Here is a 13,981-nt window from a genome sequence, read left to right as displayed (position 1 = left end):
ATTATTAATCTATGATTATTGTAAAATTCTAATTTATTTGTATTTTAAAATACTTTAATTACCATTGTACTTTTAATTAAATATTTCAGCTATTGGGGAAATATTTATTGGCATTAAAAACTATTCCATTTTTTAATGTTAAGGCCCAGGAGTTGAAACTTGTTGATCTAAGTCTTAAATGTGAGATAATTTATGCACATTTCGCAATAAGAAACGGGCTGCTCTGAATAACTTGTGATCTAATAATCGGATCTTCATGTTCTCGATCTCACTGGTTCGAGGGGGTGACTTCAAATATGCTAATTAATTAATGCAGACGATATTTTAAGTTTCGAAATCAGACACAAAAACGTACTTTCTCTGAATAAACTTTTTTCATCGGATTCGGATTTCTGACCCCTAAAAATATATGGGTTAGCCACAATCTTGGAAATATGGCCCCAGTAGTTTGGTCAGGAGAGCACTCCACAGTTAATGTTAATCTTACTTTTTGCGCATTTTGCTATATCTCGAAAACTTTTCAAGCTAATTGAAAATTATTTTGTACAAAATACTAGATTTTGGTTATCCAATAATTCCATGGAAAAAAAAAACTTTTAGTAAGTATTTATTACTTTGCATTATTTTATTTAAGAATGACAAAAAAAAATTATTTGTAAGGTGTACAATTTTTTGAATCATCTTAAAGATTGTAATATTACATGGCAAAATAAAAAGTTTGAGCAAAATCGGTCAAATAGCTCCTAAGAAATCACATTTTAAGCATCTGACTTTTTTTGAAGTTCAATTTCTCACAAACTATATGACCGATTTTGCTCAAATTTCATATTTTCTCTCGTGAAATTACTTACTTTAAAATGATATAAAAAATTGTATACCGCACTATTCAGAATTTTGTCGACTATAATCAAATAAGCTAATTAAAAATAATAAATATTTATTAAAAGTTATTGTTTGTATGAAATTATCTTTGGAAAAACGAATTTTATTATTGTGTTCAAAAAGTTTCAATTTACTTAAAAAGTTCTTGAGATATGGAAAAACGGGCAAAAATTAAAATTATCATTAAGGGGTCCAAAGTTTGGAAAGCTCTCCTAACCAAACTATTGTAACCATACTTTTGATTTTGCCGCTACCCCCTATATTTTGGAGTCAGAAATCTAAATCCGTCTAAAAAAAAGTCTGTTTGTTCAGAGAAAGTGCGTTTTTTGTCTGATTTCGTAACTTAAAATATACTTATTAATTATTATATTTGAGGTTACCCCCATGAGCCATTATCGTCCTAGAATATAAAAATCTGATCATTAGATCAAAGGTCATTCAAGGAAAATCCGGGTTTTTTTCTGGCGTATTGTATATTTCTATCTGCTGTTTTCGCCCAAATTCTCATTTTCAACTTGTCCATGTGTTAACGAATGCTTTTTTCCAATTATCATCCACAGAAGCATTGACCCCCATGAATAATACGTTCAAATTTTAATATCGCGATGCATTGTAAATAATATATCACGATATTTTCTTAATCTGATGTTTGTATTGGTATCAATATTTTTGTCACCCCAATAAAATGTAGCAACACTCACAATAATGTTGCTTTCAATAACTATAGCCTTGTATATTATTTACAATTTTATGATTTTCGGTGCACCCATGTATATTATCAGTAGCCGGTGACCTTTGCAAATCATTAAAGTTTTATGATATTTTGATTTAAAAGATAATTATATAAAGTTTGAGACTCTAATTTTCTCTAAAGTTTGAGACTAAATTTCGTGATCAAGAAAGATGTGAACAATTAACTATTATTAATAATAGTTGGTGCTAAGATGCTTTAGTATTAGAATTTAATAAATTTAAATCAATGAAATTGAAATGCCATTAAGATGAATTAAGCGAAGCATATTTATGTTTAATATTACCGATGACGGTTCTATTTATTTCGATAGCTTTATACATGTTTTTCTCGCGTAAATATCTACTGATTAGCACATTAAATTCCTCGTTTACATTTATATTTTCACTTCCTTTTTCACAAGGATTCTTTAAATCTATATTAAGAGTGTTATTTTAGGACATCCCACATAAGCTCAAACCTATTCTTTAAAGATGGTTTTTCCAAATCATCTTTCGAATTATTTCAAAGTTTTCATATATCCCTAAAATGTTGCAAATAAATTTCGTGTTTAGCTCATTTTGTTCTTCTGTAATTGAATAGAAAATTTCTAAAAACTTGTTTCCAGCAAAAGTTACTTATATAATAATAATAATAATAATAATAATACGCTTTCCAAGACATAGCAAGTTTATTATAAATCAAAAATTATACAATAAATATTTCTAACATCTCTGATTTCATAATCATTAGAATTCACATTTAAAATATATGGCCTCGAGGAAAACAAATTCATGAGGATGATTATGATCTGCCGTGTTGCTGATATTCAAAAGCAAGTGCACTTCTGGTACATCATATTGCCATTCATTTTCTCATTCATATTTTTCCTCATTTATACTTCTAGTTAAATAAAATAAATTTATATGAATAAAATATAATAAATAGTAAAATAAAGAGATGAAAAGTGCTACACCAAATTATAAATTTAAAGTGAAATAGGAATAGCGCCAAAGCAGCTGTATGATGCGTAATTTATAATTATCGGAAATAAAATAAGAAAAATAGAAAATAAAAGTAAACACCATTACAAATACTGCTAGTTTTCGAAATTAAAATTACCACCAATGAGACGATTCTATTTGGAGAATGGGTTGATTGGTTGATACGCTGTGATGTATATTTTCTGCAATGTCAAGCGTGTACAGCAAAATAAAGAACTTACGATCATTTTTTTCTGAAATATCCAGTGACCTACAAATACGAGTAAATGGTCGGGACAAAACTCTTGATCGAGCTACGGTGACCTCTGGGGTGACCTAGGTACGAATCCCAGGGGTGGTTGGTTGATACAAACTCTGCACCAGGCTCACACTGACCACAGTAAAATATCCTCAATGGTAAACAGATCTTGGATTAGAATACCCTTGCCGTCGGGCTAACCGTGGGAGATTATCTAATTTTCCATTCAATACAACGCAAATGTGGGTTGGTTCAATCAAAAAGCTAGTTTGTTTCAATGTGTGATCCAGAGCCGTATCGCACATCGAATTAGTTAAAATATAATTCTTTCTCCTCTACTTCTTTTATTTAACTAAGATTTATTATTTGTTTACGTATTTTATCGTAATCGTGATATTTATTTTGATTTGTGTACCTGGCAACTTTGATGCATAGTTAGTTTGTTTATGTTCCACATGAATTTGTGCCTATCTTTGTGTTAAGTCTCTGTGTAGTGAAAAAAAATTTAATCTTCGAGAAAGAATCTTCGCGTAAGAATATAGAATGTGTCACTTAAGAGAGTTGTTACTTGACGGAATTGGCTTACTCAAAATGGAATAGAAGTAACAGTCAAATGTCAGGTTTCAACAATCAATCAGGATCGAGATACCCACATTACGTCACTTGCAGGTACCCCATTCTTAAATCAAACTTTTTGAAGCTAACATTAAACTGAATAACTTTGTTAATCAGACTTGGAAATATTTGATATGTTAAGTTAAGCTCATGGAACAAAACTTACCCGTATTAATTCTTAATTAAGATTTTTCTTGAATTAACATGAAAATTAATAATTATGTTAATTAAACTCAGAAACAATTTTGATACGTAGAATAAAGCCAGTTGGACAGACCATTCAAATATTTATTTACATTCTTTTAGCATTAAACTCAATAACTATGTTAAATGAACTCGGAAATATTTTATACGTTTCATGAACATAAAACATATAAAATATTTACAAAACAAAACTTGAAAACGTGAGTTCTTGTAAAGCATAGTGAACTACTACATACAAAATCAACAAACATTTAATTTGCTTACAAAATTTTAAAAAAAAAAATTTTTTTTTTTGAACTACTTACGCATTAGATATTAAATGGTGAGGGATCCCCATGGGGATCATGGGAATCATGGGTATGATGATGTTTGCAGTTACATACACATTTACATTTTTTGCATTTCTAAACAAGAAAATAAAAAAATCTATTAATGTTTTTAAAAAATGATATTTAAAGCTAATGAGAAATGTACTTGAAGTGACACTTGCAAGTCACGCTGATTTTTTGTACCGTTAGTTTTCTTTTTATTTTTTTATTTTTTTGGTGTTTTTTTTTTTTTTTAAATTTATTTATTTATTTTTTTTTTGGTTTAATAAACAATGTTGTCAGCTTCTTATTGGTTTTGAAGATACATATTATTGGTAAAGTAAGTTCGAGGTTAAACAAACCGTAGAGATTCACAGAAATTTTTCTAAAAGCGCGATAAATAATACAATTAGTAAAATCACATTTAAGATACTTACACAAAATTAATTTCAAACAATTTTCTGTTAGATTTCGAATTTAAGTAATACATTACTTATGCACAGGAGCACTTCTAAGATGCAGAATTAAGAGATATATCCGTATTGTGATTTGTTGCGCCAACTACTACCGCCGAAGCTCCAAACGAAATAAAAGCGTGTAATTTTTTTTAAATAAATAAAACATGTAGAGGTTTTATCCGGGTATGCCTACGAGTTATGCTTTTTATGTTAGTCTTCTGTGATGTTTTTTTTAATAGTTTTTTGCTAGCTATTCCCCAGAAGTTGCCAAGGCTTGGCGACTATTCTGCCGCGGAACATAATACAGAAATCTTCCCAAAACTTATCCAGGAATCGTATATATTACTCAAATCAAACGAATTTTTGATATACATTTGTTATTTCATCCATTAAATTTAGTCTTTTGAAATGCAATTATTAAAATTTCTGATAAAGGAAAAAAGTTTTCTATTAAAGTAACCTGATTAACAGACAATTATCATCGTCTTTTAAATTAAGTAAAATTGAAGAAATATTCAAGGTAAAACTAGAGTTTTTGATTATTCATAACTTAAAAACTGCTTCTAAGTAGACAAAATAAATCAATATGTGATTTCAATATGTGATTACAAAACTTAAAAACTATCTATGAATAAAAAATTAAGCCTGATTGGCCAGTAACGCTACGGATATTTTCTATGTAAATTAAATTATTCTATTAACATGTACAGTCGGCAAAAAAAAAAAGATATCACCCTGAATAACTTTTGTTCTAATGATCGGATTTTCACGATCTAAGCGTCGATCTTAATGGTTCCTGGGGGTGACCTCAAATATGCTAATTAATTAGTGCTAACTATTAATTAAGTTACGAAATCAGACACAAAAACGTACTTTCTCTGAATAAACATGCATTTTTTTTTACATATTTGGAATCCTGACCCTTAAAATAGGGGGGGTAGACAAAATTTCGAAAAAAATGGGTTGTAAATTAGGTCGCAATAAGGATTTATATATCTGGCGATGGTTTAAAAATATGCCAAATTACCTCGCCATAGAAGGGGAAATAATTTATAACAACCATAAAGAAACTGAATGAATGACAAGATGGGAAAAGATAGTGCTTCTCGTTGCTAAGCAACCAAAAGAATTTTTCGCGTTGCTTTCTGGGCTTTTTTTTTTTTTTTTAAATCTCCTTTAAAAAGGAAATTTAAATAAATTAATAAATTATTTTTGATTCTCCAAGATTATAGAATCTTTGACTTTTTATCTGACATTATTTATTTTTTTAAAGCTATTTTAATGTAATTTGTAGGACAGTTTTGAATTAAAACCAATTTTCATAAGTTATCATAAATTTATGAAGAGTTGTAGGGCTAAATGCTTTTGCCCCTCACTTCAAGTTTCTTAGGAAAGGAAAAAAAAGTGATCAAGCAAAGGTGGACCTGAAAAAAGATAGCTATTCTGATGCATAATCGCAAAATTTTATAGAAATCACGGTATTTATTTTCGATAAAATTGTAAAACTTAATAAAGTTTATATGGCATTTTAAAAGCATTTTGATATATATATATATATATATATATATATATATATATCAATATTATAATAAATAAAAACAAAAAAAAACACGAAGAAAATTACGAGTTGATGTTATTCACACACTCCTTTCGTTAGTTCTTTAAAAAACATGATTAAAAGAAAATTAGATTTATAATACCCTTAATTAAACAAGAGTAACAATTGTTACAGTTTTTACAATACTTTTTCAACTCTGACACTCTTTTCATGATATAACTTCTTTTGCCAACGATTTTGTCCCTTTTCTTTTGTTAATTGAAACCAGCTTACGCATTCTTGTAATTTTTACATTTTATCTTTGAAATTTCAATCTCGAAAGACATGCATGAAGTGACGCCTAGTCCAAAGAATCTAAGTTAAATAGTTGTAAGGCCGATTATTACGAAAACAATTAACTACTCTGGTTCAATGAAACAATTACAGTAAAACTTGTGTAAGTTGATCACTTCATGTGCATTGTTTTAGTGGCCAACGTAGACAAGTGGTCAACTTATAGAAGGGGTGGGACATTGTTTACTTTTTCGTTTCCTACATGTTGCTATACATTTAAATTTTTTTTTTACTTGACTTAAAAATTTGATTTAGCAAATGGCCAAATGAATATCTCAAGAAATGTGTTTAAACCTAAACGAACTTCAATTTGTTACACAGAAATAATTTTAATATTTAACTAACTTTTTAAAAAAAATTATTTTGTTAGTTATGCATGTGAAGTGTTTAATAAAAATAATTTCTTAAAATATCAGAACACGAAAACATTGAAAACTTTAACAAAACAAAATTATTTTAACACTTCAAAATTTATTCTGTTATTACTACACATATAAGCCTATTTGCTCACTATTGCAACTGGAAGAGCAACTTTTCAACTAACACACCTGTTTTCAATGAATGGTCAAAAGCTGAGTCCCTACAGTTTCCCCAGATGGTCAACTCACAAAAGGGTTTAGATTAGCTTTTTACACTATTTCACCAAACAAGTGAAATATTAACATACATTGCAAAATGACAGAAACTTTTCTGAATTTTTTTTTCTGGTCAACTTATGAGGGTTTTAGAATAGAATTTCATAATACTCCTAGACAAAATTAACTTATTTCAGTGGTCAACATACAAGATAGACAGGTGGTCAAGTTACAAAGGTTTTGCTTCTTTATTATGTAGGAAAATTTCCGTTCTTGATAATTGAGGTCAACTTATTCAGATGTAAAACTTACAAGTGTGGTCAACTTGGCAGGTTTCACTGTATAAATAAATCATTAATATTCTTGTTTTTTTATTACGAAATATTAGGAATTTGTTTACATAATTTCTTCAAAACGTGTGTTAAAACTATGATTATAAGTTATTTAAGAAGAAGAAAGTCAAATGGAGTAAAAGAACAATTTTTGAGATGATGATTCTAAAAATAGCACGTTTTTCTAATCTTTTTACAATTTTTTATTTTAGTAGTTGTTTAACAAAACAAGCCATATCAAACATTTTCCTGATATAGCAATATTTTTTTGAACTGTGCAAAAGTTGAGAAATCATACAAACAACTTTTAAAGCAAATATTTTCAACTTTTTAAGACAAAAGGGTTAGCGCACAAGATTTTCTTTGAATGTTGAATTAAAATTGCATGCCCATAGTTTTTTTGTTCATTTAAAAAACAAAACAATCTGTTAAATTTTTCCCCTGTGCGCACATACGCATTTACTTTTCATTACTCGAATAAATAAGAAGCAATAAAAAAAATAAAATTAATAATTTATCTTCATTTTTCGTAAACAATAGTATTTTTAGTAAATAGTCAGCTGTTCTGCTTCGAATGATATTGTGTGTGATCAGTAGAATATTTTTAATTTCTTAACAAGATTTAATTCTCAGATAGCTGGCAATAATTCTAAGTTTTCTTTCAATAAGAACTTAGCAATAATTTAAAAAGTAATTTTATTTTAAAGAAAAACATAAATTAAAGTACTTAAATGATTGATTATTATATTATTGGACAAAAATATACATAATAGAATTTAAAAAAAATTGCATTAAAATTCAATAAAAAAGTTAGAAAAATAATTCTGCGAAACACGCACAGATTTTACAAATTTACAAATTTATTTTAAGATTAAGGCGATATATAAGATGTAAAGAAGTTTTAAAAAACTCTACTCTAAACTCAGCTGCACGACAGCCCATGGAGGGCCAAGGCCTACTGTGCCCATCTCAGTTTTCTGGACCTAGGGCTCTGGGGTGCAGGAGCAGATGTTCCGTTCAGGTGGTCAGCCGAACGCGGAACCCCCAGTGTTTAGTTCCCAATCATGCTTGGTACTTATTTATCGACCCACTGAAGGGATGAAAGGCTGAGTCAGCCTTGCCCGGCCCGAGGAACGACAGCGCGAAGCGCTACCGCTCAGCCACCAGGCGAAGTTTTAAGATGATTAAAAATGTTGACTACGCATTCGTATTAATAATTATAAAATATATATTCAAGAAATTGATAAATATATTATTCCAAATCTATGCATACGTATGTATATTATTGAAATTGTATCAGTTATTGAAAAAGAAAATCAAAAATTGAAAAATAATCACATTAAGTAAGCACAATCTGGTGCATAATCATATTCTATCAGAAGCACGCCTTTATAAAACTAGACATTCGTTGAATAAAGTGTTTTTTATTCAAAATGCTTTATTTATAATTTCTTTACTAAATTACAAATAAATTATTAAATGACTAAAAAGAAACATCGTATTTTATAGTTTGAAAGAAATAAAAATAAAAGGATTAGCAAACGATTATTAGCGAAAAAAATATGAATGAAATTTTACACTACGCGCGAGAAGTCAAGTTCCTCGCAAGTTTATCACATTTTAATATTAATCGCCCCATTTAATCATTTTTTTATTGTCGCCAAATTATTTTTTCAAAAATAATTAATTTTAATTTTTTTCAGCTTCTAATAAATAAAAACAGTTGAAACTTTAGATTTTTGTATTGAAAAATATGTAGATTATTATGGTATAAAAAAATTCATACCTTATAATTCAAAATTTTTTCATCCTCAATTTAATTAAATAATAAAAAATAATTAATAATTACTAAAAATTATTTTTTTCATGAAATTATCTTTGGGTAAATGAGTTTTATGAGTGGGCGCAATTTTCTTCAAATTGCTTCATTAGTTTTGAAAATATGACTAAAAACGTAAAAAGTGAAATTAACATTAACGGGTACGAACTTTGGATCGCTCTCCTGACCAAACTATGGGGACCATATTTCCCAGATTGCGGCTACCCCCTATATTTTGAAGCTTAGAAATCCAAATATGTAAAGAAAAATACATGTTTATTCAGAGAAAGTACGTTTTTGTGTCTGATTTCGTAACTTAATTAATAGTTAGCACTAATTAATTAGCATATTTGAGGTCACCCCCGGGAACCATTAAGATCGACGCTTAGATCGTGAAAATCCGATCATTAGAACAAAAGTTATTCAGGGTGATATCTTTTTTTTTTTGCGGACTGTACATCCCAATAAATATTTATTTAAATAAAAAAAATGTAGAGGTTTGCCCTCTGGGGTGGCTACAAGCTTTACTTGCAGTTTTAAAATTTTTTATCGTTACTTACAGTTTATCTGTTAAAATAGTCTTTTTCTCGGTTATTTCATAATTATTTTACACTTACAATGATCCAAAATTCACACTACCCCTAATACCGAGATCACATGATGAATTTTAAACAGTATTTTATTACTTACATATGATTGTTACTTACAGATTTAGAGTTTTTATAGTTACTTACAATTTATTATACACTTAACTAAGTCTTTTTCTCTGTTATTTCTTAATTATTTTACAATTACAATGATCTAAAATTCCCACTATTCCTAATACCGAAATTGCATGATAAATATATAAAGCAGTATTTTATTCTTACACATGATAGTTACTTACAGATTTTATACTTATTTATATACTTATTTAAGTCTTTTTCTCTGTTATTTCTTAATTATTTTACAATTACAATGATCTAAAATTCCCACTATTCCTAATACCGAAATTGCATGATAAATATATAAAGCAGTATTTTATTCTTACACATGATAGTTACTTACAGATTTTATACTTATTTATATACTTATTTAAGTCTTTTTCTCTGTTATTTCTTAATTTTTATCACTATAGCATCATCAATGATTTACGCTTACAATGATGTTAAAATCACACTACCCCAAATATCGAGATCGCATGATAAATATAAAACAATATTTTACTGCTTACACGTGATAGTTACTTAAAGTTTTACAGGTTTTTATCATTACTTACACTTTTTTATGAACTTAACCAACTCTTTTTCTCTGTTTTTCCTGATTGTTTGCATAATAGCATAGCAATGGTTTAAACTTACAGTGATCTAACAGTAACTCTATCCTTATTACCGAGATCACATGATAAATACAAAACAGTATTTTATAACTTACACATAATCGTTACTTACAGTCTCACAGTTTTTATCGTTACTTACACTCTTTTTTTTTTTCTTGTCTTTTTCTCTGTTATTTATTAATTGTTGGCATTATGGCATTAGCACAATACTTTATACTTACTACAATGATCTATCAGTCACTCTGTACTTAATACCGAAATCTCATGATAAATATAAACCAGTATTTTATTACCTACTCATGATCGTTACTTACAGTTTTTCTGGGACATTTCTTGCATTTCTTGCATTCTTTGACCGGGGGGCAGGAAGGACACTTTGTAGGATAATAAGTAGGTTTCCATATTGGAAAAAACGTTCTTCTATCCCTTGGAACTCTTACATTTTCAAATGCAACAGTGTGATTTTCAGGATTCTTAAAAGGAATTATGTTTTCACTTCTTGGCAGGCAATTATCACATGATTGAGAAGATGGCACAAGGCATGAACTGCATGGTGTACAAGTTGGACACGAAGAACATTGTTTCTCTTCTCCAAGTAAAGAGCTTTCGGCTAAAAATTATACATTTTATGCTTTTAAAAGGCAAAAAAGGCAACAACTCTGAACTTTTTCAAAAAGATAGAAATTTCTTTTTCATATAAATAGACAGTACTCACTTTGATAAAAAATTTTTGAAAAGTATGAACTGATGCACAAGAAGTAATAACAAACATGCGACTTGAATAGATAAAATTCGGGAGATATCTTGCGATTTGAGACTCTAGAACTACTTAAATAGCTTTTAATTATCATATATTACATTCACTTTTAATATATATTTATTTTTTAAAGCACTTTCAGTAACTAATTTAGCAATTTAAATTTAAAACGTTGTTTTTATCAGAAAAGCGAAATTTCTGAAATACTGTTTAAACTGCAGCTGGTAAAAGAATGCATTAACTAGAAAAATTTCTTCATCACGTAATGTTTTGCTTTTATAAAGTCACTCTTTACCTAGTCATTGAAATAAATAACTCATTATACCATAAATTATCTAAAACCAGTCATATAAAGTTAAGTTTTAAAAATGCAACTGACTTATGGAACAAACCAGTGGCTCTTAAATTTTTCTACCGCAAGCATTTCCTTTTGAAAAATTTTCCTTGATCCTAAAATTTATAATATAAACAAATAATTTTTAAATTTTATTCATGCAAAATTTTTAATCAAAATTAAATTATAAAAACTAAATTATAAATCGATTTTCAAGCATTTATTTTAAATTTCTGTTTGTGTAGATGCAATTATTTTAGCATATTTTCATTCTGTAACGAGTTAAATCCCCAAACATCTGCTATAAATCCTTTTTATGTAATAAATTTCCAAATAAAGCATTTTTGAAAAAAAAATTCTTCAAATTTATCTTCCGTAAGAAAAAATTTTTAAATTCAACAAGATTGAAATGAAATATACACGGAGAAAAAAATTCTGCACAGTTTGGTAATGGCATTTTTGATTAAGAAAAAAATTCTTGCAATAAACCTAAAATATACGGCATTTAAACCATTCATTTAATAGTTTCACCACCCATATGGTAACAGTATACCGCAAACTGGTTTTCAAAATTATAATTCTCATTTCAGCACATTTAGCAAAAAATACAAAACTTGAGAATAAATTTAACCAAATAAATGGTTTTCAAACCTAAGGTTGTCACATAATAAAATTACCAAATTTTACAATATTTACATTTTATCAAATATTATAAAACCATATTTATTGTTAATTTTGTCAAAATCAATGCCAAAGTATGTCATTATCATTACCAAAGTTTCGTTAAAATCATTACAAAATCATTATCATTTAGTGTTCCCATAAAGCCACAAACACGGTGAATTTTACCATATTCTGGGAGTTTTAACCATATTTTTTTCTCAGTGTATAAATAGCGTAACGCAATCATTTGTTATGATATAAAATACTAAAAAAAACATCTTATTTTCTTGTTTTTCGGGTTTGTCAACTTGTGTTCTCTAACTGAAACTACTTTTTTTTCGTAAATTTTAAATAAGTTACTACGCTTTTCAATTGAGAAGAAAAAGTAAGTAGCATTTTTTTATTTCTTTTTTGTATATTGCTTATTAGTAAAAATATTTAAACACTATCCGAAAATAGTGTTTCCTTTATAAGGTAATACGAACCGCTGTTTGTTTGTTTTTTGTTTTTTCTGTCGAAGTACATTTAATAAGTTTGGAAAATATACTTTTAAACCTACTAAATATGAATAGATGAAAAAAAAATCAATTAATTTTAAAAAACAAATTTCTTAAACTAAAACAAGACCTGTTAAAAGTTAGAACTATCGATCTCTTTTCTTCAGAATAACCACATAACATTCCACATAACTTCCACATAAACATTTTGCTTTTCAGAATGCAATTTTTCAGAACAAATTTATACTTTCAAAATTTCAATTATATAGAAATAGAATAAAATAGACCAATCAAATTATATAGAATAAAATAGATCAAACCCATATTTAACTAGATTACCTTTATCTATGAATTCCAGAGAAGAAGCGCAGAAAATGAGGACCAAAATTCTGATTATAGCGGACATCTATGCTAGTGAAATTTCAGCAATTTTTTTGTTACAATACAAGAAAGTGGTAAAAGAAAAAAGCTCAAAAAAAGTACACCTTATTAAATAAAAACAAAATAAATGAAATTATTCCTAATATGAAGAGTATTTGAGAGATTTCCAAGAAAACCATGTTGAATCTCAAAAACTCCATTGTTTGAGTTACCATATATGAAACGCAAGTAACAAATTCTTAGAATGCTCAATTGTAGTATTGTTAAAAGTATAATTAAGTCAAAGTATTTCGAAGAATACTTTCATTCGGATTATTTAAGACACTTTTCAATTAAAAACATCTACTGAATTTAAGAGAATTTATTTTATCGATTAACAATTACAAAACTTCAGTCCATATTTATACTCGATGTTTACAGGTACGATAATATTCTACTACGTGTATGTTTTAAACTGAAATAATTCAGCCTGGTAATTTAAATTTCCTTTTCAGATAGCGTAATTAAAACCATCTGTTAAAATTCAATTTCTGACTTGTGTTAGCGGGTGATGGAGTGTCAAAAGATTTAAATAAAAAAACTTATACTGCGCAAAACATTTATTAGTGATAGTAATATCAAAAGATAAAAATTATTTCTTATGTCCTTTATAGGTTTTCAGTCATGATTGTTATTAAAAAGCTCGAGATAATCAATTATACAATTGAACTTCAGTTAAAAAGTGCAAATAAGAAATTATATCATCTTAGTTTGATTGTAAATATGCTGCACAGCGATGAAAATCCTCGTAAAAACTTATGTAGTAAACTACAGTATTCTCCGGATGCCCCCTAACGGTGGCCGTACGGAGTTAAGTTTTGATACCTACTATATTTTGGGGGTCCGAAATCCGAATCTGTTGAAAACATTGTATGTCTGTTCAAAGAAAGTACGTATTTGGTAACTTAAAATGTTATCTGCACTAATTAATTAGTA

At 28.0% G+C, this 13,981-nt stretch overlaps 1 protein-coding gene across 1 annotated transcript; it reads right to left on the bottom strand.

The window, feature by feature from the left end:
- Window positions 1-2,290: 2,290 nt before the first annotated feature.
- On the bottom strand, window positions 2,291-13,078 carry LOC147807697 (uncharacterized). The gene is made up of 4 exons (XM_087166610.1): window positions 12,965-13,078; window positions 10,689-10,984; window positions 3,979-4,077; window positions 2,291-2,515 (listed from the first exon to the last, which is right to left on the bottom strand). Exons 1-3 carry the CDS (start codon window positions 13,029-13,031, stop codon window positions 3,982-3,984), a joined length of 459 nt encoding a protein of 152 aa, XP_087022736.1. The 5' UTR covers window positions 13,032-13,078; the 3' UTR covers window positions 2,291-2,515; window positions 3,979-3,981.
- Between the last annotated feature and the right edge of the window lie 903 nt (window positions 13,079-13,981).

The sequence above is a fragment of the Parasteatoda tepidariorum genome, chromosome 6 (genome assembly GCF_982258835.1).
Source record: "Parasteatoda tepidariorum strain Cologne lab strain chromosome 6, Ptep-v5.0, whole genome shotgun sequence".
In the NCBI taxonomy this organism is placed as follows: domain Eukaryota; kingdom Metazoa; phylum Arthropoda; class Arachnida; order Araneae; family Theridiidae; genus Parasteatoda; species Parasteatoda tepidariorum.
This window is presented reverse-complemented; position numbering and strand designations above follow the sequence as displayed.

What these genes read in the sequence shown, in the direction of transcription:
- LOC147807697 (XM_087166610.1), bottom strand. Translation starts at nt 13,031, where the DNA reads ATGTCCGCTATAATCAGAATTTTGGTCCTCATTTTCTGCGCTTCTTCT. An exon ending in TCTGGAATTCATAGATAAAG is followed by an intron (nt 10,985 to 12,964) that starts GTAATCTAGTTA and finishes TATAATTTTTAG; the next exon opens with CCGAAAGCTCTTTACTTGGA. An exon ending in AGAAATGTCCCAGAAAAACT is followed by an intron (nt 4,078 to 10,688) that starts GTAAGTAACGAT and finishes TTTCTTGTTTAG; the next exon opens with AAATGCAAAAAATGTAAATG.